Raw genomic sequence first — 24,250 nt, 5'->3', positions numbered from 1 at the left:
ATCCCCGCGCCAGCTTTCCGCCCCGGCGCATGTCCCGCCCCTTTCGGGAAGCGCCGGGGCTCCTGATTGGCTGCGGGCTCGGGCCGCGCGGCGGGAGCGGTGCCGAGCGCGGGGCGCGCTCCCGGGCCGTGCGGCGGGAGCGCGCCTGAGGGGGGTTGCACCTGCGGCCGCCGCGGGCGGGGCGGGGCGGGAGCGCGGGCGGGCAGGGCGGGAGCGCGGAAATGCCGCGGCGGCGGCGGCCGGGGCAGCGCAGGTAACCCTGGGTGTCGGTAGGCATCCTTCCCTCTGTGCCCGCCCCCAGCGCCGGGAGCCTCGCCCCGGCGGCCGCGCCTCCGCCCCGGGATAGCTCCGCACCTGGGACGCGCCCGCCGCCGGGAGGATGGCACAGCCCGCGGCACAGGAGCAGGCGTGTGGCTGCGCCGCCGCCGCTGCCCCGGGAGACGACGGCGAGGAGATGAACGGCAGGAAGGTGGCTCTGATCACCGGCATCACCGGGCAGGTACCGACAGGGCTCCCCTCGTTCGCGTGCCCTACCGGAGGGCGGCGGAGGGAGAGGGGATAGGATAGGATGGGACGGGATGGGATGGGAAGGGAAGAAGCCGCCCCGAGGCGCCCGTCGGCGGCCGTGACTGCCCGGGCCGGGCGTGGGAGGGGGGCGGCGGAGGGCTCGGCGTGGGTCTGCCCGGCGCCTTCGCCCCAGGGCCCCGGGGCACGTCCCCGCGGGTGCCTTCCCAGCCCGGTGCCCGCTGCCCTTCCCCGCTGGTGCCGCCGGTTCCGCGCCGGGCTGGAGCTCCCTCTGACAGCCCCGGCTGGGTCAGAGCCGGACAGACCGCCTCGTGGGTAGGGCTTGTCTGCCCGGGGGTCCGCAGTGTTCCTCTGCTGGTGTGAGCGAGATGGGGTGCAATGCCTTTTTTTGTCTCGTGTCTGGGCTGTCTTATAGTAGTCTGTACCAGGAATTCCTGAGAAATCAGCTAAGCCTGTGCAGGGATGAGGTGTGAAGTGAGCATCGCTGAAAAAGGAGCAGCACCTAGGAAAGACAGTACAAGGAGCCAGTGTTGGGACTCTTCATCCTGAGGTCTGCAGTGGGGAAGGCACCAGTGCAGGTGTGAGGCAGCCAGCGTTGGCTGCAACCTGATCAGGCTTGTCACTCAGGAGAGGTGCTTGTCACTTGCCACTGTGACACACTGGCCAGCCATCCATGTAGAGTCAGTACCTGCTTTATCCTGAAACCTGAATGGATGAGAAAAGCGTTTCCCCAGGCCACCTGTTTCGTGTTTGTGTACGTTCATTGCAGTCTTCAATTTTTTTGGCTATATTACTCATAGGGATAATGATGCTCTGAGTCCTGGTGCTTTGAGCAGAAGGTGCAGGAGAAAGATGACATGGAAAGAGAAAGAAATCACAGTCTCCCTTGGAGCAACTTCTGCATGATGAGAAAAGATGTGATGGTGGTGAGTTTTAACCTGGTGAGGTGTGCAGGAGGGTTGATGTGTGCAGTTTGTGGCTTTTGCTGCTGCACTTCCAGTACGCAGCTGCGATAGGTGGTTGGACTGTTTGTGCACACAGAGATCTGCATTGCTCTGTCTTTGCTGGCAAGTGGGTGCTAAATGAAAAGTTGTCCTGGACATGCTTACTCATATTTGAGTAACATCTTATTAGCAATGTAGATACCTCCCACTACCTGGGAAAATTTGCTCTCCTTTCACATTGCTTATCTCCAGGAACATGCTGGTACTGAATGACTTCTGCTTGGAGGGTGTATCTCCTGTGATTGGTATAACTTGTTAAGTAACTAATGTATAGTAGCCATTAAGGCTCATTTTAGAATCCCAGTGGAACAGCATTTTTTCTTTATGGCTTGCATTTAGTTAGTGACAGCCTCGTACATGGAAGAACTTCTTCCCCTTCAACTGTGACTTGTCCTGGTATGTTTGCAGATCCACTGTGAGGTGCTGGTGTGGATTGTTCAGAAGTTCATGAGCACTGTGAAAAAGTACATGTCAAAACAAACATGTTGCTCTTTTACTCTGAGACAGTCAGTGCTGTCTCTCTTTTTATTTTATAGTGGAAGAACCAGTGGGTTCTTTGTGAGGGAGTAAATCCAGAGACTAGTTTTTCATCTGCTGTCTGAGGGAACCTGCACTGTGCTTTGAACATTCACCTGCTGCTTGTGTTTCACCTCATTATGCCTGGTCCTGTGTGTTCTTGCCACACTTTTTGGTCCGCTCTCTCCTCATGGGTTAGCAGCTGTCTGCCAACAGCAGGCTGGGGAGAGCCCTCCAAGGGGCTGTCTGACAAGGAGATGTACCTATGTTTATGAAAAGGAAAAGCTAGTGATCTCTATGTACTAACACTTCTGCTTGATGTTTATTTCTAGCAAGAGCACAGTCAGAGCTTCCCCAAGGACTCCTTTGGTGCTGTGTGAAAAGTCTTCCAGGTTGTTGGCAGAAGTGCGTTTCCCTTCATCAAAGATAGTAAGTTAGAGGCCTGTAGCTACAACACCATGGTTCTTTCAGTACAGTGTTCTCTATATTACTTTGTTTCCAAAGCAGCTCCTCCTTCTTAGCTTAACTTTTGACAGGCATATTATTTATCATTGGAACACATGGAGAACCAGAGCTTGGAAAGGCCTTTGTTGGGGCTGTGTAGTTCTCCATAATTCTGAGATCTGCTGCCAGGATTCCTGGTCCATCTATTTTCTTAGATGAGTTTTAAAGAACATCATCATACTACTTGTTCCTTACTCCTCTTTGAAGAGGCTCACCCAGAAATGGGAGGCTTGGATTTTTTTTCCTGCATGAGAAAGAGTGCAATGTGTTTTTAAACTTAGTTACCATGCATAAAATGTACAAATATGCTGAAGTGGAAGCTAGAGTTCAGGCTTTGTCTCTCCCAGGCAGATATTTTATCAACCATGCTAAAAAGTATTTGCCTGTTTCAAATTCTTCCTTTAAATGGTGCTCTTTCAAGGTGGGAGATAAAGGCTTGGATCTCTTCAGACTGAAGGTGGTATAGAACAGAATTGGGTGGTAAACTGTGCCCTTTCTTCTACAGCAAAAAGCAAGCTGCCATACTTGTATTGTGTAAGGAACCTGCTTTTGTTTGTGTGTGGCCACTGTTCTCTGAGAGTGTTTGCTGAAGTAATGCCCTGTAGGGCCTGGCACATAAGGATGGGTGAAAGATAAGTATTGAGCTGGATATGGGCCATGACAGTTTTGGGCAATTGTGGAGTCAGGCTTTTGTTGTTAGAGTACTCTTGGGCCAGGTGAGGTGCTGCTTGAGCTGTAACAGCCCTTCCCGAGTTGAGATGATGGCACAGCAAGTGTGCCTAATCATGGTGCTGGAATCAGACAACTCATTATTTTTCAGAACTTCTGTGTAACCGTGAACATGTAGATTGTTCACCTTTCCACTGACTAAAGCTGGGGGTTTCTTTCTAGGACGGAGAGAGAGTTGAGCTCACATGGTTATACTTTGATAATGGCACAACTGACTGATGATGCAGCTTTTAACTGAAACGTGACACAGAGATGTGGCACAACTGAAACTTCTGATTAAGGGACATTTAATGGGGTTCATGAGACTTTACAGCATGCCAGAGAGGAATGGGCTGTCTGCACAAGTTCTTCTGTTTAGTGAGAGGCTGGGGGCACATGCCATTTGCCAGCTTAACTTCACCCGTTAATGAAATCAGTTCTGGTGACTTACTTTTCTTCTGGATAAGAGACATTTAGAGGACAGGTATCTGCAAGGGTGAATGTGTTACTGATAAGAAGGTGAGTTTGACCTCTGGCCAAATAACAGGAGGAGTTTGCTGCATGCATGGTGAAGCTACAAAGGAGAGCAAATTTCATAAGTTTATGATCAGGACTTAAATGGCATTCTGGCTCCAAGGGATAAACCTTAGTTTCTATTAATCAAAGCATATGTATCAACCTCTGCAAATTCTGCATTTGCCCTTGGAGTTATGGTGAAATCAGTATCACTCCAGCACTTGCATTGCTGATAAGAGACTCTAAGCATGTAGGCAGTGGTGTTATATACTCCTTTTGCAGTATTGAGATTTCTCTTATCTTTCTCACACCACAGCAGTGGGATGAACCACATTTCACTGTTTTGCTAAAATGACTTCCAGAGTGAGGCAGTTGCTGTGGTTAGATGGATGAAACATTTCTGAAGTGTCATGTAGGTATTGGTCTGCTGGTAGACTACTTGTGAGTAATGCATAGCACTTTTTTCTTCATTTAAAAAGAAGTATTTTAAATTAAACAGGCCTATGGTATGTGTTTAAGTTAAAATACTTAAAAAAATTCAAACAGCTTGATGTGACTAAGAGTTCTTTCACAATGAAAAATAAATGTGCTGGACTTTTCAAACCTTGGTAACTTGAAGAGTTACTCTGTAAAAATTGAAGTTTTGAATCAAATACTGGTATTACTAACAGTGTAATTCTAGTTCTGCAAACATGGCATGTTGCTTATACCAGGAAGCTACTAAAGCAGTACACTTTTAAAGTGTTGTCTTCTAGAGCTTGTGACTAAATATCTGTTAAAATTGCAATTAAATATCTATTCAGAATGTCTGATTGCACTGCAGCCAGTCTGATTGTCTTTCTCATACTGATGCTCGTAGAAGCATTTCGATATTTGACTTCTTGGAAAAGTACCAAGAAATAACCTCTCTGAGCCTAACTATGAGGTTGTATGTTGATGTTTCTAATTTTCCCACTTGGCCCCTGGATTATGAGCAGTAAATAATATCTATCTGCATCTGGCGCTTCTCTAGGAGAGGCAGCAAGGTAGACCACGATGGTTCAGCAGGCACTTGAAAGCTGAGTTTAGTCTGAAGCCATGAGCTCAGTGCCAGTACCTGCCCTGAGGCTGTTGCAAACGGAGCAGGAAGGGAGCAGTTGTGTCTCTGCCTTGGGAGAGCTCTTACAGCAGCAGTGCTAGCCCCAGCCTCTGCTCCTGTGCCTGCAGTTCTGTCAAATACAGCTTCCATTTGGCAAAACTTGAGGCAGCAACCTCAGAACTTTCAACCAAGCCTGAAGAGAGCTTAAAGAGTTGGGTCTGCCTCTGTCTTTTGCATCAAAAGTTCGGTTGCTTACAGCCTTTGCTATTCCTCTAACACACCAAACCCTCATACACGTGTACTGCAAGTTTCATGCCACAGTTACAGTTCACAGTTGGAGAAAGGTTAACTGTATCAAGGGGGGGGGGGAAAGATACTGAGAAGGCAAGATATTTGCTGTTGTAAATTGAGATCAAGTTGTTTGGTTTTTTAAAAATTTGGCTGTTGAGATGAAACTGAGCTAGACAGGCTCAGTGGGGCAAAGTACAGTAATAACAGAACATGAGTCATTACTTAGTATTAAAAACAACCCCTGAAAGAATAGCTGGTATGGGGTCATATACCATAAAACTCTTTGATACTCTGTGGCTAAAATAAAATAAATGTTACTTGGAGAAGAATAGTAGAGGAAACAGTTAAACAATGTTTATGAAAGCTTCTTTCAGTATTGTCATCAAACTGTGAGGTGGGAATCTCTGTTACTGGAGAACATGTGAATACCTGAAAAACACAGGTAGAGAAATGTTATAGCCTGCTGTAGCAGAGACAGGATGTTGGTTTGCCAGAAGGATAAAATCGGAGGGATTGGTTTTTCACATTGAAACAGGAGGATAATCTTTGCTGAAACTGGCTAAAGGTAAATATTAGCATTGCTGCCATTTCATTAAAACAAATAGTCTTAGTTTCTGAGTAAAGCTAAATATTAGTATTGCTGCCTGTTCATTTAAACAAATATTGTCTTGTTTGAAGCCAAGTAGTCCATTTCAGTTTCTGTCTCTAAGTAGCCAAGAGTTGTCTTGAGTGAGGATTTCACGTGCATTGAACATCCTTATCATAGTTTGAGGATGCAGAGATGTAGGAACACTGATTTTGGCCACAAACCTAAACGCAAGAAACTTCTTTTAAACTTGGGAGGGTATGTGTTTTTTTGAGATGGCTTTTTTTGGATTGGTTTGTTTTAAATGATGAGGGTGTCAGGCACAGAAGAAACTGACTATAGAAGTTGAGTGTCTGTCCTTGGAGGTACCCAAACCAAATTGAACATGTTGCACTTGTCGACCCTCTCTTCAGCAGGGATCTTGAACTGCACAGAAGTCCCTTTCAGTATAAGGTTGTATGATACTATGACCACTCCACAGGATTGGAAGGGGAACCACCTGCAGTTTGTGACAAGATGGCATAAGGGGCTTGTTGAAAATAATTTGCAGCAAATGAATAGTGGCTCTGGCATGAAACTAAGCTTTCCTAAAATATAATTACAGGTATTTTCCCTTTACAGGGTATAGATGAGGAATGCTGCTATTGATTGTCACCCGAAACTCTTGAGAAAAAGGTATTTTACTGTGTAAAGTAGCATAACAAATACTGAAATGGAAGACTAGAATATTTTCTGAAAACAGAGATCCTATTTATCCAAAGATGCCTGACTTTTGATTGCCTTGACTCCCTTTTGGAAGGGCTACTAGATAGACTGATTCAACTTGTGCAATAATAGCCATCTATGAATACATGGTTCAATGCTTTACTCTTTCATATGGTTTATACTCTACACCAGCATGTGCCAATTGACAGAGCTTTTGTCTTCTTCTAGGAATGGGAGTCCAGGACTTTGGTTGCTCTCTGTGCCTGCCTGGGGTAGCCCATCTGTATTCCATTGCCTTTCAGAATAATGCAGTTAGTGATGGCATTTGAACATAAGTTACCTAGGAGATATTCACAATAAAAAGTGTAACTGATACAGGATTAGTTCATGTGTGCCTTGATGTATTAACTTCCTTTTTTTCTTCCTACCTTTGCACAGCTTTGCTCAGTGTTTGTGACTGCCAGTGAAGTCTGTTCTTTAGTTGTATATGGAGAGGGAAGTTCTGGTAGCCTGGCTCACCTAGCAGCCTTTCAATTCGAGGACCAGTGCAGGCAGTCTGATTCCTTGTGTTTGAACATGATGTATGCAGGATGTGGTTTGAAAAGCATTGAGAACAGCAAGTGAATCATAAGGTACTGTATGATGTGATGTGTATCTGCTGTGAACACAGGTAAAATAATGAAAGTGTTCCAGGAAAAAGAAAATGCTGAAGTTCATGTTAATGGTGCTGAGGTATGAAACAGATCTACACGTGGTGACCAAATAGAGTTTGGGAAGATGACTTCCTCCAGGCAACATTTCTCAGGACACCTGATGCTGTGGTTAGGGGGCTATTTGACACTACTGCCTGGACTGACAGTCCAGGAGAACAGAATACCCCATTGCCAGCAGCATGCAGCTTCTTTAATCTTTATTGTTTTGGGATTTTTAAATTTAATTAAGACTGGTGACTGCTGGCATAGACAGAAACTGTAGTTCTTTATTTCCTAAAATTTTAAAGAGCTCAAGCCTCCACTTCTCCATATACCTACAGCCAATCCAATCTGAATAGAGAACCCTTGTAAAAATCTTTTCCATGTGACTTGATCTTCTACCACTAAATTTTGCTCTTTTTTTTTTCCCCTCTGATTATCTCTTTCAGATCCTTTTGTCTGTTGAGCTTTCTGCACCAGGGAGTCGCTTTCTTAGAAAATAGGTAGCTATGCAGAAGGGCAAGGAGAAATGGAGTACTTGAACCTGCTGATGGCCTGTGTGAGAAACACATCAAAAGCTACCACTGTGATCCCTATAAATAATAAATAAAAGGTTGAATAAACGGCTTTTCAGTGCAGTTGTGATACTGGTGTTCATCCTAGTGGTGCTTCCTGTTGCTCAAGACAAGACACCTTGTCTTTGAGGAGTACCAAGGCTGGGTTTCTTTGCACTTGCCTCTGTTTTCATTCAGTCTGCGAGGCAGGAAGTACTTTCTTTCTCTTGGCAATTCCTAGCAACCTTATCCCAACTTCTTCAGACTTCTGGGTCTGGAGTAGAGTCCTGATTAAGTGACTGTTCTTACGAGCTTGTCAGCTCAGTTTCTCCTACACTGTTACGGCGCAGCTCAGGCTTATTTTGGAAAGCACGGCTTCCTTGAAGCTCTGGGTGGATGATGATGCAAGAACAAGGTGGCAGTGTGGTTGATGTCCAGCTTCCTCTTTCACAGGTGTATGTTCTCTCTTGCTCTAAATTTCATCTTGCTGCTTTGGTTGCTTTTTAGCCAAGTGAGCAAAATAAAAAGATTTTCTTTCTCTTTAATATTTTTGTCACCTCCTGCCTCTTTCATATGAACCCACTGATTGTTTTTTCAGACCCTCAGCTAAGGAATTCTTTTGGGTTGTATGTGATCTGGAGGATGCAGTTGTGTCCAAATCTTTCAGTTAAGCAAAACCATAGAAGGTGAGGTGAAAGAGTGGAATTCTCTCAAGTTTCCTGTTCCTATTACTGGAAGGCCTTATGGCTTGTTCCTTTTGAGTGTGTTCACAGGCTTTACAACAGAAATCCACAATGAAGCTTTTGTAAAGCCTGCCAAACAAATTGATCTGAACTGGCTTATCTTTTGTCACCTGTGCTTTTCACATGTGTTAAACAACTGAACTTCCTCATATGCCACTTGAATGTTGTAACAATTTTAATTTAGTCACAAATACACACAAATCATTATAACCAAGGCAGGCTTCCTTCTTCAGGAGTATTTCTTGTTAAAGTCTCATTATTTTCTTTTTTTTTTAATGGGAAATATGAATTTTTCCTTGTAACTCAGTGTCATTTGACAGTAAGCAAAGTAAGTGTAAAAACACATCCATTGACTTTGATATGGTTGCAGTTAGTTCAATGATAAGTGCCATTGAAGGCATTAGATACCATGTACCCTGAGACAACCCATTTGATGAATAATGCTACATTGGCATTGTGCAGTCAAACTCAGCTGTGATATTGTCAGCTACTTCATTATAGCGCTCAGCTAACCACACTGGTCCAACAGGTATGTCAGCTGCAAAGAGGTGCTTGCCTTGGATATGGAATGGCATAGATCTTGGCTTTTTTCAAGGAGTATCCAAGTAGATAAACCAGCTTGTGCTGCTTTTGCCAAGCTTGAACACCTTTGAAATAACAGGAAAAGTTATGCTTGTTCTAGAAAAATCTGGCTAACCACTAAGTATAGCAAGATATAGTCAAATTTTAGGAAATGTTTCTGTAGGGCTTTGCTTCAGCTGTCATTTGACCAATTTACTGCTGCTTGGAAATCCTTCTCAAAGAATTCCTACAGCCTGTGTGGTGAATTCTAATGCAGAAGGAAAAAATGATACCATGTTAAGTGTCTAGGTGAGTGCTTTTGCTGTAATGAGAAGATGCGTTGTTTCTGCTGCAAATCTGACACCTGCACAGCTGTTAAAGAGCTGCCTCTTGGCTCTTGATTGTGCCTCAGGTAAATGGTAACTGTTCCTGTGTATCCAGAGGCAATCCGAGGTACCATGTCACCATGCAAAGGAAGCCTTAAACCACCCAACTCCCAGTTTAGAAAACAGTAGACAGTTTTTTTATTTGTATCCTAGGATGTCTGAAGCTGTGCCAGAAGTACCTTGAAGATATTTACTGCTTTATGAATGGAGATAAGCCTTTCCCAAGGTGTATAGATTGGTATATATGTATTGCAGAAAATAAAACACAAAGCCAAGAAAATACTTCTGACTGCTCCTTTGCATCGTTTTTTTTCCCCTTTTTTTTTCTGAGTATCATGTTTCTAGTTATGCATGCTGCAGTCCCTTCTGACTGTAAGTCTAAGTCTCACTGTAAACTTCTACTGGTGCTATTCTGGAACTGGGTTGCAATATCTGACTGTTTAGGTTGCTATTTGTCAAATTACAGGCATGCTGTCAGGAGTGTGGTTGTTTTGTTTATTTTTTTTCCCTGGCATTTGCTTGGTCCATGAAGAATCTCTTCAGATGCATTAGCAATGGGTGGCTTCATCAGGAATGCTGCTGATGACCCATAGCTTCCTCTTAATTGATGTTTCTCTGTTGAAAGGATAAGAAACAGACACCATACCTTTGGCTGCTGATTGTAGTCCCTGCTTTTTTTAGCACTGATATCCTCTCTAAGAGCATAAACATTACTGTGGAGCACGTTTGGTTTTGAAAGCTGAAATTTCTGGGTATACTGTCTGGATTTCATACAACTAAATAATTGTGGTTTTGATGTCAGTGTAATTCTTTCCATGATTACACAGTAATAGTCTGTCAATGTATTCCTGCCAAAACTTAGCATGCTGTTTGCCTCTGAAGTGAAATACTATTAAAATACTACAAGATAAACGGTGTGAAAGGGATACAGAACTCTTCAAGCCTGCATGCAAAATACTGTACTCTTCCATCTTTTAGGTATCTCTTTGAGGTCTTTCTGCTCCATGGGAATACTTAAAAAGGTACAGCTGAGAGGCTTCTTCGTGGTGCTGATTTGACTGTTACTGGTCAAGCATTGCTCTGCCAAAGCCCAAGCCTGGTCTTTGTGAGCAGACCTTCACAGCTTCTAGGCTAAAAAGTGGTTTCAAAGATCTCGCTGATCTTTGAAAAAGCATTGGGGACTCTGTGGTTGTAGATCTGCAGGCTCAGTAAAATATGTAATTTTATTTTTGATGGCAAAATAAAGTTGGAGAATTATTCTGATATGAGAAGGCAAGGAATTTGCAAAGACTAAGAGTTAAACTTTGCTTTATGCCCTTACTAGTCCATTTTGGGAAAACAGTCATACTTGCAGCTGATCTGAGACTGAAGAGTTGTAACTGTGGTTTTGTTTTGTGTGTTTAATTTCTTGTGGTCACCTGATATATGTTAAATGTTTCTATGTTGTTCTTATTGCAGCACTTTATAGTTGAATATATAGTGTAATTGTTTAAGTCCTTTTTCTGCATTTTTCAGTGAGAAGAGAATTTTTTACTAATTTGAGAGGTTTTCATTATTCAAGAATAAAATAAGAATGTTAAGACTGACTGTGTCTCCAAAATTACACTTGCTGTATTTTCTTTGGTAGGTATTATCATTATGTTTTCACACTCTATTTATGCTGGATCACTCTTTAATAATGTATAGAAGCCATCTCTGTAGAAATGCATTATTATGCTGCCATTTTTGATTTATGATGTCTGGCTAGAATTTCAAATAATTTCATTGCCTGTAGCTTTACTTGTTTAAACATTAGGAGAGATCAGATTATTCTTAAAATTGGAGAGTAGCTCCAATGGGAAAATACTGATTGCTAATTTCTTTGAGTGCAATTCAGCTTTGTCACATGTAAACTCTTGGTTTTCATCATATTCAAGGATCTCACATCTGTCTTCTGTCTTGATCAGTTAAAGACAGGTGGCAAATTGAAAGCAAATTCAAGACAACAGAAATTCCTTAATGATGCCATGGTTTTCATTTTGATAAATTGAGAGAACTCCAAAATGACGGTTTAAGTTATTTTTAGAAGACATGAAGGTGTGTAAAGCAGGAAATAAGAATGTGCACATGACTTTGAAATACATTAACTGATGGGGAAGCTGTGTAAGAAGTACCAAGCTGTGTAACCACCACCACAGTGGTGGACAAAGAGCTTACCCTTGATACTGGTTATGTAGGCTGAGTTTCTCAGAATTACTTGGTGTGACTTCAAAATGTGACAGTGAACTTCCACTAATTAGTCAAATCCAATTAATTTTCTTTATACAAGCAGGTGTTGCTGGTGATGGATTCTGTCATTTAGCTGGGAACCTTCTTGCTTAACTGTTTAACACCTGAGCAGGTTTTCTAGGCAGCTGTTTCAGTGAGTGAGAGCCCAGGCTTTTTTAAGCAAATGCAGGTGCCTACTTGGGCTTATAGCCAATACAATTCACAGCACCTGCCTTCCCTAGCAGCTCTGCTGAGTGTGAAAGTGCTTAGGGTGGCTGCCTGATGGGACTTAGGCTCTTCTTGTCCTGAGTAGCACCTCATCTTGCAATGAGGAAGCATTTATTTTATAGAAAGCACTTCACAGGATAAACAAAGATGATAGAATTTGGTTACTGGAATTGTGTTTTCTAGTAAAAAAAGCATGTTGTGCAGTAAATGTGTTTATAGGCAACTAAAGATATGGGGTCTGAGAACTTTTACAGGTTCTGTAAGGTTGCTGCTTTGGAGTTAATCTGAAGAGGATCGGTGCTTCCAAATCCCTGCTTGCCTCCTGAACATCAGCTGCACAGCCTCTCTGTTTCTGATCCTCTTTGTGTTTTGAGGGATTGACCAGTGTGTTTCATTTTTCACATTGTCTCATCTCAGTAATGTCTTATGTTGCTTTCATGTGTGTATTGTGACTTTGATGTTAAACCAAGTTTCCAGGCAGAAATTGAGTGGTTTTTCTTCCAAACAGTTTTGGAGGGTTGGTTATTGGTTCGTGGAGACTGTGGTACTTGGCTGTGTAAGTGACTGTCCATCTTCCCCCTGTAAAACCTCCCTGTGTTTACTCACAAATGCTGGCAGCTGCTGTATTGCCTCTGTGTGTTGAAGGACAGGATAGGGCCAGTTCATAGCCCTGGATGGTAAGAAAAAGGAAAGAGTGATGAAAAGCCAATTAAGAGCAATTCTTTTGAAGGAAGTAAAACCCCACATTCCTAGTAAGGGTCTGTGATCTTGTGAGCCATTCAGTAAGCTGAGTGAAATGTTCCCTCTTTCATCCAGATAAGTTCAGTGCTGGTGGTTTTGAAAATTATTTTTTTTTCAATTGCTTTCACTAAGAAATAATTTGAACTTATGAGAGTGGTATTTGCTAATTATTTGACTTTGTGTGTTGAGCTTTCCCTCTCATATGTTTGGGATTGAGGGAAAGATAAAGAAGGGGAAAGTTTATAAATCTACACAATTTGTCAGATGTATTGCATTTAAGTGTTTTGAGTTCCATGTGTTCTTCTGATTGTCTCAATAAGGAGGCTTTGTTTTAATGTGGGATAAAGAGAAAAAAATGTAGGAAAGGCTGGGATGAAAAACAACTTTGTTTCTATCTTTACAGCAGGACTGTATTGCCTTTGTCTTTATGCTTATGGAGGAAACATAGCTCATAGTTTGTCTATGAATGTGTATGAGAATCAGACTTTTAAAATTCAGTTTTTAATTAAATTATTTTATTATTGCAACTAAGACACATTACTACTTTTCCATACTGAGGCAGTCAAGGGTGTTAGCCTTCTAAGCTAATATGTAATGTTTTTTGTAATTTAAACTTAATAGCAAAATAGAATAAAATTAAGAGTGCTGGCAGTGCCTGAAACATCAAAACACACTGAGGAGAAGTTTCTTTTGGGTTGTGGTCACATTCTGTTTAGTGTTTAACTCTGTTTTTTGTTTAAGAAGATGCTATTTTATTGCAGGACCCTGAGTAATACATCCCCGAAGATGTGTTTGAAATACTGCATTTTTCCTGCTTGTTTGGGTCAGATGTGGGTCTTGTGTCAGCATAAGAGGAGCTTTTAATTTTGTGCATGCACAGGGCTAATCATTGCTTATTTGGTTATGGATTGCTTGCTTGAAGAATCTCAAATGGTGCCTTTTGAAACATAAATCTGTTAATACTGTTCTGTGTTTAAGCAAAAGGTGGCCAAGTTATGAAGATCTATAGCTATGAAATGTGCATTAGCAGGCAATTTCTTTGGAATGCCTTTAATTCTTGAAGAATGTATGCCAAAACAGAACATCACAAATTCTTATTTCTCTGTTTCTTGTGCTCTACCAAGTTTCTGTCTTGCAGTATTTATCAAACTGTCTTTCATGGTGTAGTCCTGTTTGGCCATGATTGTTTCCCAAAACAATTTGCAGATTCTAGATCTTACTATTTGAAGACCATGTATTAAAGCATAGTTGACCCTTGTGTTTCACCCAGTGGAAGCAGAAACTGTGCTCCTGTGGATACTGGCTCAATAAGCTTGCCTCTACTGAAGGCTGTTTTTACATCTGGGTGTTAAAGTCATGAAAACCAAACTGCTGACACTGCCTTAATCACAGGGCAACAAGTAGCACTTCTTTGTTTTTGTGTGACAGTTTCATTGGTACTATTAATAGCTGGTTCCTTACAGGTGTTCGTGCATAATAATTCTTACAAGACAACACTGGGTAAGTTTTTGAATGAATCACGTTAATTCCAGGATTATTTTTGAAGAGAGACCTTTTGACTCTTTTTTCCTTTTGAGGTTTTTGGTCATAAAAATCCATATGTTGAAAATGTTGATTATTTTTGATTTTCCAAGTGCAGACCTGTGTTTGGGAGAAAAGCAGGGAGAAACTGGCTTGGCTGTGTCAGTGGGCAGCCCCACTTTATCTGATGTTGTCAGTTTTGGAAAGACATGGATCTCTGTTTTACTGCTCTGCCCTTGCTGCTGGACTGGCAGGACAGTCTAGGAGGTGTAGCTGCAGCATTGCTCTCTTTGAGGAAATACCAGGTGTAGCAAAGTTGTGAAGAAAAACTGGTATGCTTCTGTTTGAGACCCCAGCAAGGAATACTGTGTACAGTAGTAAAGTCTTTCCCCTGTTCTTGCTGGGTGTACATGGGGATGTCTCGTGCTTTTAGCAGAGTAGATGATGGAAGACAGAGCTCCCCTTGCAGGGCTTTCTGTTGCTCCCCTTTGGGTCTGGTGTGTGAGGTGGGGATGGGAGGACAAAGGAGTGACTGTGCAGAAGGTGAATCTGGAACAGCTTAGGTGGCTATAGTCACTCTGCAGACAGCTTGGAGAAGCACCCTCTGTGGAGTGAACTGTAAAAGCTGTTCTTCCCTTGTACAGTTATCACTGAGCCTCATTCTAAAGCAGCTGAGGGCTGGCACGCTGCCTCTACCAGGTACTGCTGGTGAATGCAATAATACACGAGGACATAATTATCTTGACCTCTGGAGAAACTGAACTGAGAGTAATTTGTTTCAGAAGTGAGCAATTTTCTGTGTGTGGCTCCTGGCATCTATAAAGCAAACAAGTCAGTGTTCAACTCCAGTTATAACCTCTCTGGGACTGCTGTTGAAACATGGCTAGCAGACATGGTGTTATACTGATACACTTCTTTCTCCCTGGCCTCTACCTGAGCTTGTTAACATTTGGAAAAATGCATATGAGGTTTATGCCCAATTGATAATGCTTTGATATGGATTTCAAAATGATATCAGATACTGTAGTATGCATGTGTGTATATAGCTGCATCTTTAAATAGTTTAGATGCAGTATATAGCTGCATCTTTAAATAGTGAAGAACCTGATCTGGATTTAGCTGGAAGTTCTTATTTGATTTTTAAGAGATTTTGTAGAAGGAATGGCATAATTAGCAAAGAGACCAGCCTTGCAGAACTAACATGTTGCTATCTTGTTAATACATTTAGTCACAGTTAGTTTGTTAGTTATGAGGTAAAAGGCTGACTAATCCAGCGGAAATGCTGGGGAGGTGGTGGGGGAACTAGAGACTGAGGAGGAGAAATTATAAAGGCTTCTGGTTCTCCTACCTCTAGTTTTGTTTGTTTCGATGGTCTGGCAGCATTGCTGCTGTCAAGTCAAACAAATCAAATCCTCAGCTCATGAGAGGTGGTTTTGCATCGTCTGTCTAGGGCAGGAAAAGAAGATTATGTGTGTTCAATGCTGAAGGTTGCTAATAAAGTAAGACCTAGGAAAAGATGAGGACTCCTAAAACTTGCTCCAGCTGAAAACCTTTCAGGGCTTTTTGTTTGGCCTTCAGATGTAGGTGACCTTGGTTGGCCACACAGGTGCACTGAGGAAAATAGCAGGAATCTATGGAATGGGCAGTGGGAATGGAGGATACAGGTAGGAAGACCAGGTATTCCCTTTCAGTGGAAGCATGCAAGAGTGAAACTGTGTGTTGTTCATGAACAAGAGAAGTACTTTTCAGGAAAGCTTGTTTACAGGTTGAAATAAGTGGATTGCTTTGTCTAGGTGTTTGCAGTGTGCTGTGTATAAATTTGATACTCCTGAAGTAATGGTTAAAGGTGAAGCATGACAATCTGCCTTAAGGTAAATATTGCTGCTCTGCATCAGCAGTTCTGGTTTGGTGTCATTAAATTCTGACTTGATTCCTTGATTGCTTTGTTACTATGATTTGATCATCATTCTCAGTACCTCAGCTGTACCTGGCTGTTTTTAGGATTCCACTTTTAAGCTATTTCCTGTGAATTCCTCATGACAAACCATGAACAGTGGTGGCTAAGCTTTGTAGTGAGTGGTTTAGTAAGTAATGAGCTTTTGTAGAGACAGAACACGCTTTGTGTCACTTCCTTAACCACTTTAAATAAGAGCTGCTGTTCCAGACAGCTGTGAGAAGATCTTGTTGGGTGTCCAGACCTCTTGAGAGTGAAGTCTGAGGGGGAGTAAGTCAGGTCTATGCTCTTTCCTCCTTCACTGGAAACTCTTAAATGCAGCGAAGCATGAGATGGGCATGGAAACTTTTGTCAGTTTTGTTTGTGATGGGAAAATAAACTTTGTGTGTGTGAAGAATCAAGGTGAGAAATTGTCATCAATGGAGAGGGCCTAATGGCATAGGGAAAAAAAGAAAATCCCAAATCTGCATGCAGAGCACTGCTTGGAACAGGACTGGGGCACTGTTTCCCATCTTTTCCTGCCAGGGACAGGAGGCTTGTGACCCAAAATCCCATAATGGCTGTTCTCCATTTGTTGAACTTTATTTCATGTTGATGTGAAAATTAGCAGAGTGTACTCTCCATTTTTCTGTCTTGATTTTTCTCTTTTCCCTGCAGCATGATGCAGCACAGACACCCAGTGGAGGTTATGCTCCTGTTCCCTGTAAGGCTGATGGTGCAGCAGCACTGTACTGCTCTCCCCCTTCCCCACCTGCATGCAGGGCTGTGCTGCAGTAGCACAGCAAACTTTTCTGCCTGGAGGATGGAGGCAGTGGGTCTGTCTGGGCTGCCTTGGAAAGGAAGATGAGGCCCTTGTGTGAAGGAGATCTCAAAGGGGAAGAGTTTTTTTAATAAGGGGGGAAATAAAGTAATAACTTGATAACTTTCTTGGTACTTTTTATCCAATGAAGCCCCTAATCTTTCCTAGTCCTTAAGAGAGGATGCCATTTACACAAACTATGTTGTAACAGTCCTTATGTTTTTCAGGCCTCCTTATGCATTTTTGTGATTTGGAAGAAGTCACTTGCCTGGAGTCACTGTCTTTGCTTTGTTCATTCCTTGGTTTGAAAGCAGGCTTTCAAAGAGTGACTGCACACCTTAGTCTGGCTGAGGATATTACCTGGAAGAGTGCACTTCCCAACATGCTGCAAATGCATGGCTGTGCTTGCAGAAAAGATTTGGTCATGCCTAGAACTGAACTTTTTATCACACATGAAGGGTTGTGTTTTTAAGCAGCAAGAAATGTTGTCCCTCCACTATATAAGCTTTCTCCCCCTTTTTCTTTAGATCTTTTCTCCCACTGTGTCTTTTCTAGTTTGGATGGAAATTAGTTTTTTTTCTAGTTTTTTATGGAAATTAGCTGCCCAGCTCCTGTGCTGTTGGGTTTTGGTTATTAGGGAACCTGTTGCCAGAAGCACTGTCATCGAGCAGCTGTGCCTGCCACCATTTCCCTGTATCTCCCCCTTTCCAAGCTCTCAGAGAAACTGATGGCTACCTTCACAGCTGATGTCAGCTTTTCAGTTGAGTGGGAAGGGAGGGAAACTCCTCAATGGGCAGTATTCTGTCCAGATATGAAGTTGTGAAGTATGTGTCTTTCTAGACAGAGTTCCACTGTGTCACAGCTGGAGTGATATGCAGTGATGTAGTGCTGGGCAATGAGCAAAGCAATTAATGGTATTTCTATCTGTCCTACTCTGAGACTTGTGAAGTTGCCAGTTTATTCCCAGACTTGACTTTTTGCATGCTTAAAAAAGACACAAAGCCAACAACGATTTGATTCTTTCTATTAACGATTTAGCAGGTCCAGATGTGCAGAGGTCTGCATACTTCTTCCACCCATGAGGAGCTGTGGGAGTATTGCATCTGAGTGTAGTTTCAGGAAGTGATAAGGTTTCTTTCCAGCAGAACATTGTGCTTATCTTCTGGAAAGAACATTTCAAGTCATTTGCTGGATGTTACCTATGTAACTTTTACATGTATCTTGTTCATCTGGATACAAAAAAGGTTGTTGCAGAAGGTATGTATTACTTTGGCGTTGTGGCAGCCTTTTTGAAAAAGTCTTGCACTCTGATGGAGAACAGAAAAATTTCTGGTTTGTGGGAAAAAGTATATTTACTGTGGTTACTGTAGAAAATATGTGTTATAAAGATTCAAGCTATGTTGTCTTGACAAAGAGAGAAAACTTAATTTCATTCTTTTTTTTAAAGAAGGAAATTCTTGTGAGTAGGATGAAATCCTTCTGTTCTTACATATGCTTGGATGATTTTCAGTTTTCTTAGGTGTTCAATTGCTTAATGTTTTACAGCACTGGCATCTGGATTTTTAGATTCCACATGTGAACTGAGATACTTTTCTGTTCCTCCTCAGGGTTTGCTTATGGATAACTGGCATGGAAACTGGCAGTGGAGAAAACAAATAAAGTAATATTTTATAATTTGGATGGTCTAAAAGGAACTGCTGGAATGTGTGTGTTGTTTGTTGACAGGAGTTAATGCTTAGTTGTTGCTTTGGTGTATTCTATTTTTTAAATAGAGTTTTTCACTGAATCAGCTTGAATTGCTGATATCTGAACTGATGCTTCAGGGAAGAAAGAAATGGTTAACACAGATTATATTTGGCAGCACAATGTGGTGTTCCTGCAGAGAATTGGGGATCTTCTTCAGAGTTCTCCTACCACCATGATTGGTGAGTTTGGTAGCACTGTTTCCTAGAAACTTCCTGTTATGACTGTCCCATTTTGCCTTCTCTGTTTCTCGCTTTTACAGTGGATACTAAAACTTCCTACATTGATTTTCTGTTTCCTAACATGTCAATCCAAGTGTACTAATTATGACAGAAAACTGTGAGGAAGACAGAGGATGTTTTACAGCGTGCATAATCTTTGTACCACTTTAGGGCAAAGCAAATGATTTGGAGCATGGTCTCCAAGTCTTTTCTGGGACAAGAGATTTTGCCTCAGATTTGGCTGTACTCTTAAACTATTGTATAAGTATCTTCATGCAGACAAATAGGGACTTTGTAGTCTTGGTTGTCAGACTCCTGAAAAGGCTTTCTCTCCATATTGACTGTGTTCCAGTCCTTACAACCTTTTTCCTCTGTGAGACTCAGCATCTTTGTGGTCCTGAAGTATTTTCTGGACTATCAGAGCTAAAGCTTGACTGAATTTTCTCTTCCTCACTAAACTGTGATGAGACTGGGAAACAGAAGTGAAACCTAAGAGCATCTCTTCTGGTTTTTGGTGTTCTTGATACTTTGGGTCAGAAGGCAGAACTGTGCTGTAATCTAAATGAGGGCTGTTAGAAGTAGATCAGTATTATGGAGAAGAGAAATGGGGAGTGGTAGTTTTGAAATAAAACTGAGGCAGAAATCATCTGCTGAAGTAGATGGTTAAAACCCCACTAAGGATCAAGTTAAACAAGAGGCTGGTCAAAGAGGTAGGTTCTGGATGTTGGCTAAGTTGAGGTGGACGTCTGGGAGAGAGGGCAGGAGACAGCTTTGTGAGGACCTGTGCAGCTGAGTTAGCAGAGCAGTAAAATGAGGAAGAATTCAGGACTCTTTCTGTGGTTCTCGTGTAATCTGTGGAGTATGTGGAGAAGCAAAAGGTAATTTTTAGTCTTTTAGAGAAAATTAACTGCAGGATGCTGATTTTGGTGTCAAAAGTGTGGAGTTTTATGTTTGAAGTGAGTTAGGGTTTTGTTGCAATTTGTATTTGACAGTATAGGACTCCTTGCTGTTGTTAGTTTGGAAACAAACCCCCTCAAGTTGTATATAGCTTGTCACTGTGGAGACAGGTAAGTATGTCTTTATCAAATGACTAGTCCATGTGTTTAAATGCATCCTTTAAAAATCCTTGATATGCTCTGACTGACTGATGCTCTGTTTTGATTGAAGTTTAAAATGGAGCAGCATTCCTTCCATCAAGAAATTGCCTGAGCTGTTCATATGATTTTTTAGTTTCTCAATAACAGCTTTGTGAGGTTTTTTTTATTGTTAACAAACAATTCCTTATTGCTATTTCTGAACTATTAAAAAAATGAAGCAGACGTTGTTTATCACAGTTCAAATACAAAGGCTCCACAAGTACCACATGTGCTACAGTGATAACCTTCCTTCAGTTCTGTGTAGGAGTATTATGCCAAATGCAGTCTTTGTGCTGTGCTATAATGACTGACATCTTTTGTGTTGGGGTTCTTAGTGCTAACCTTTTCAGTTTTGAATATAAATAGGTTGGAAATATTTGATTTCTTACAATTGTAATAAATGGATATTCTTTCTCTGAGTACCTTCTCTTGATGCCTTTGAATTCTGAGAATGCAAAATCACTGATTCTTACATATTGTAAACATGGAGGATAGCAAAAGTCTCCAGTATTGATGTAATTAAATCTGAATGTTAGATAAATGGAAACAGTGAGTGTCCATTTAAACTATTTAAAGCAACTTGAACATAATTATCAAAAGACAAAATATTCTGTAGAAAATAAGATATCTACAAAGTACCTTGTGCTTTATAGGCTGCCGCTTATGCGGTGTGGTAGCCAGATTCAGTCCTCTAATCACTGTCTACTCTTCATTTGTGAGAGAGGAAAAAGTGTTGAAGAACCACATGAGAAACAGGGACTGAAGCAGCAAGGAGTGCTTTGATTATAGAGGGTGCTGGAGCCACTGTACTTGGTGCTAGTGTTTGATGAGGAGCTGAGAAGAGGACAGTGCAATTCTTTTTCTCTGTCCCCAAACCTTGAGGACCCTCTTTTCTGGCAGTCTCCAGCTAAGGTACACTTCTTCCTCCATAAGGTGGATGTTGAATCTAGCTAAGGCTTTCTCCCTCAGCTTGCGTGTCTTCATTCTCATCCTCTCAGCAATGAGGGAGGTATGAAATGCATCTTGGTCCATGCACTTTATTCTTTCTTTCATCATTTGAATAAAGAAATGTGTCCAGCTTCCTTGGAGAGCCTTGGTCAGCGAGACAGTCCCGGTTTGGGGGCAATGATCTACAGGGTCTTCCTCCTTTTCATGGCATTTTGTGGGATCTGTTTCCCATTGGTTATAGTGTGTGCTATTATTTGGGCTGCAAGTACAATGTTTTGCTCCAGAGCACTATAAGGCAAATGCCCCTGTGTGGAAACTCACCCTGGCAGAAGTGGATGGAGCTGTGTTGCTGTGGGGCCAATGTCAAGTGGGAGGATGGAGGGAACCTGCAGGGATCAATCTCAATGAAATGTGAGGTATGGACCCACAAATATGTCCAACTTTCAGTTGAAGCATTGAGCTGACATCTTTGTAACCAAAAAAACCCTACTTTTTTAGGTTAGAATTGACATTTGGAGTGGCCGTTGCTTATTTCAGTGTAACTCTGTGCAGATGGAGATGGGGATTTGAACCCCTCTTGACAATCACTGCAAGCTGACAAAGGTGAAATAGGGAACTCAAGCTAATCAAAAAGGTGTCAGTCAAAAATGACCTTGTTTTAAATGGGTACAGATTTTAGCCACACAAATATTTGAGGGTTCTGGGCTGCTACAGGCATTTCTAATCTAAGTGAAATGAGGTGTGTGTACAGGTGTCTAATCAGTTTTGATACTGTTCAGAAACTTCTTGTAGATTTATTATGTTGAACCAAGTGACTGCAATATGTTGAGTGTGAGTTAGACTCTCTGTAACCACAGAAAATGCCTTTGCTCTAAATCTTGATTCTCAGTTTAAGATTGAGATTGAAAACTCTCCACTGAACTAATAAACCTGAACAGCTTTTTCATAGGAAATGACCTCAGTGCTTTAATTGTAATTAAGATGACATCTTTAATACCAAAACTTATGCACATGTTGAAGTTACTGATTATTTTTCACTTTTAGTAGGAGTCAGAATTCTTGCTATTTAGATTTATAGCAAGTCTTTTTTTGTGGGGAGGGAGCTTCATATAAAGGCTTTCTTAATTCAGGTCTTAAGTGATTCTTACACACATGGAGTACATAGAATGAGCTGTGTGTTACTGCTCCTTCAACAATAATCCATTATCCCCATGGATGTTACAGAATTCTTGTCAAAATGGATCATCAATAAATGGATGAATCTGCCAAATGAACTGTGTGAAAACTTAGTTGAGTTAAGAAGGAATAAGAATAAAAAATATTGCCAAGTGGTTACCCTTTTTAACAGTAGTGATGTCTTTGGACTAATGGAAAATGCGGAGGTACCAGTTGTCGGTTTTTCTGGGTCTGGATTGAAGGCACTTGAGACAGTAATTTGTGTTTGGACTCAATGTTTATTATTTCTTATCAGTAAAACAGTCTCATTACTGCAAGTTTGGCAGCTTTTCATTAGAAGGCACAAAATGGCTAACAATCTCTTGTTACAAGGTCTTTTAAGACTAAACTATCCAATTAAGAACTGACACCTAGATTATTTTCCCATTTAACCCAATAACTGATCCCAAAGTACCCACAATGCAGATTTTTCTGCCCAATTACAAAATGCCACCCAAACCCATGAAGAAGAAGGAAGAAGAAGCATGAAGAAGAAACCCAGGATGACACCCTGTGCCCTCCATCTTGCATCCATCCACAACATACTAAAAATCCCAAAACCTAAATTTCTCACGTATACTATTCTCTATAATCTACTTCACACTTTTGTGGATTCTAGTCTATCTTGAACTAGGGAACTTTCTCCATGAATGAGAGACAAAGTCAGTGCTCCCCTGGGGATCAGGACACCCCAGAGCAGACAGAGAAATATTCCTGGTGCCCTGGGTTTCCACAGAAAACGAACTGTTTTCAATTTCTTTCCAGTTTAAAAGCCAGTAGTTTCCAACAGTTAAGTGTGTTCCTGTTAGCATGGTAACTTGCACCAGATATGCATGTGTTGCTCTAAGTACAAGAGCTCTTAGCAGAAGAGCTGCTCCTGCGTAAGGATCATTCCTAGTCTTCCTTGACTTTCTTCTAAGATCTTTGAACTTCTCAGAACTTCTGTCTTCATTTTTTTCTTTGCCTTTCTTTTACATCAGGTCATCTCCACTCTTCTCTGCCTTTCTTTTCTTCCAATCTTTTCTTTGTTCCTCTCCCCTCTTTGCCCATTTTTTGCCTGTATTTGTTCTTTGCTCTTCTCTGCCCTTTTCTGCCTTTTTTTGCGATATTGAGAGAATTGTGAGCGAGGTTTGTTGGGTTGTTTGAGGTTTTGTGGATTTTTCTTTTTTTTTTTCTTTACTTAACAAAGAAATAATTCTGCCTTTATTAAAAACAACCAAAAAGCTTTTAACCTTCTCTGGTGGACTTTTCTTCCAGCTCTTGCTGAAATTGGTGTGCCCCTGGCTCGTTAGACTGCGCAGCTGACGCTGCTGTGCTCACCGGAAAGCAGGACATTTATGATTGAGTTCCTGTTATTGACTGGCTCTAGAGAAAAATGCCAGATTCCATCAGACAATACAGTAGGTGCACTGTGGGAGACTTTTGTGAATGCTGTTGTGATGCTTTTTTAGAATGGGATTTTTAATTTTTTAAAATTTTTATTTTTAGTGTTATTTTCTCAACAATATTTTTTTTCAGGCTCTTAAGTAAGTTTTGCAAGCAGTTCAGAGAATGACCAACTTTGTCCAGATGGGCCTGAGTAATGTGACACAGGAAAAGCACTTGCAAATCTTTTTGCAACTGTGTTTTGAGTATGTCAGCTCTCATATTTTTTTATACACCGAAGATGTGTGTGTCACATGAGTGGTTCTTGGTGGTTTGGGCTTGGTTTTGGTAACACTGATGCACTCGTAAAAAGGGTGGTCAGCAGTATAATCCAAATGGAGTGTAAAAGCAAAGTACATTTGCTGCAGGTTTGTGACATTCATTTGCTTGCCACAGTTTATGGGAATAATTTAAACACTTGAGGATGGGCAAAACCACATTTATATTAACTGTAAAGATAAAATCTGTGGCTTTTCAGAAAGTGTTGAAGGCTTCCTTCACTCAAATACTTTCCCATCATGCAGAAAGCATTTAATTTGTCTTTGAGCACTACTTTGTAATCCCTTAGAGCTGGAATTGTTCCTGAGTGAACTAAAATATTGTTCATTCAAAGGTTTTCCATGTGAGAAAAATGTATAGTTGTGGTGAATTAGGAGTCTTTTTATGGGCAACAATGTCTCAGTTAATGGACATGCTTTCTTCC

The 24,250-nt window shown here is 41.5% G+C and overlaps 1 protein-coding gene across 1 annotated transcript in view; it reads left to right on the top strand.

The window, feature by feature from the left end:
- The first annotated feature begins 287 nt into the window (after positions 1-287).
- Positions 288-24,250, top strand: part of GMDS (GDP-mannose 4,6-dehydratase) — a 407,910-nt gene continuing 383,947 nt past the window's right edge. The window contains exon 1 of the mRNA XM_058807075.1: positions 288-499. Coding sequence (XP_058663058.1) covers positions 380-499 — 120 coding nt within the window. The 5' untranslated portion in view covers positions 288-379. The remainder of the gene's footprint in view (positions 500-24,250) is intronic.

Source organism: Ammospiza caudacuta, chromosome 1, assembly GCF_027887145.1.
Source record: "Ammospiza caudacuta isolate bAmmCau1 chromosome 1, bAmmCau1.pri, whole genome shotgun sequence".
NCBI lineage: Eukaryota > Metazoa > Chordata > Aves > Passeriformes > Passerellidae > Ammospiza > Ammospiza caudacuta.
The sequence above is the reverse complement of the archived record's forward strand: the minus strand, read 5'-3'. Positions and strand labels throughout refer to the sequence as shown.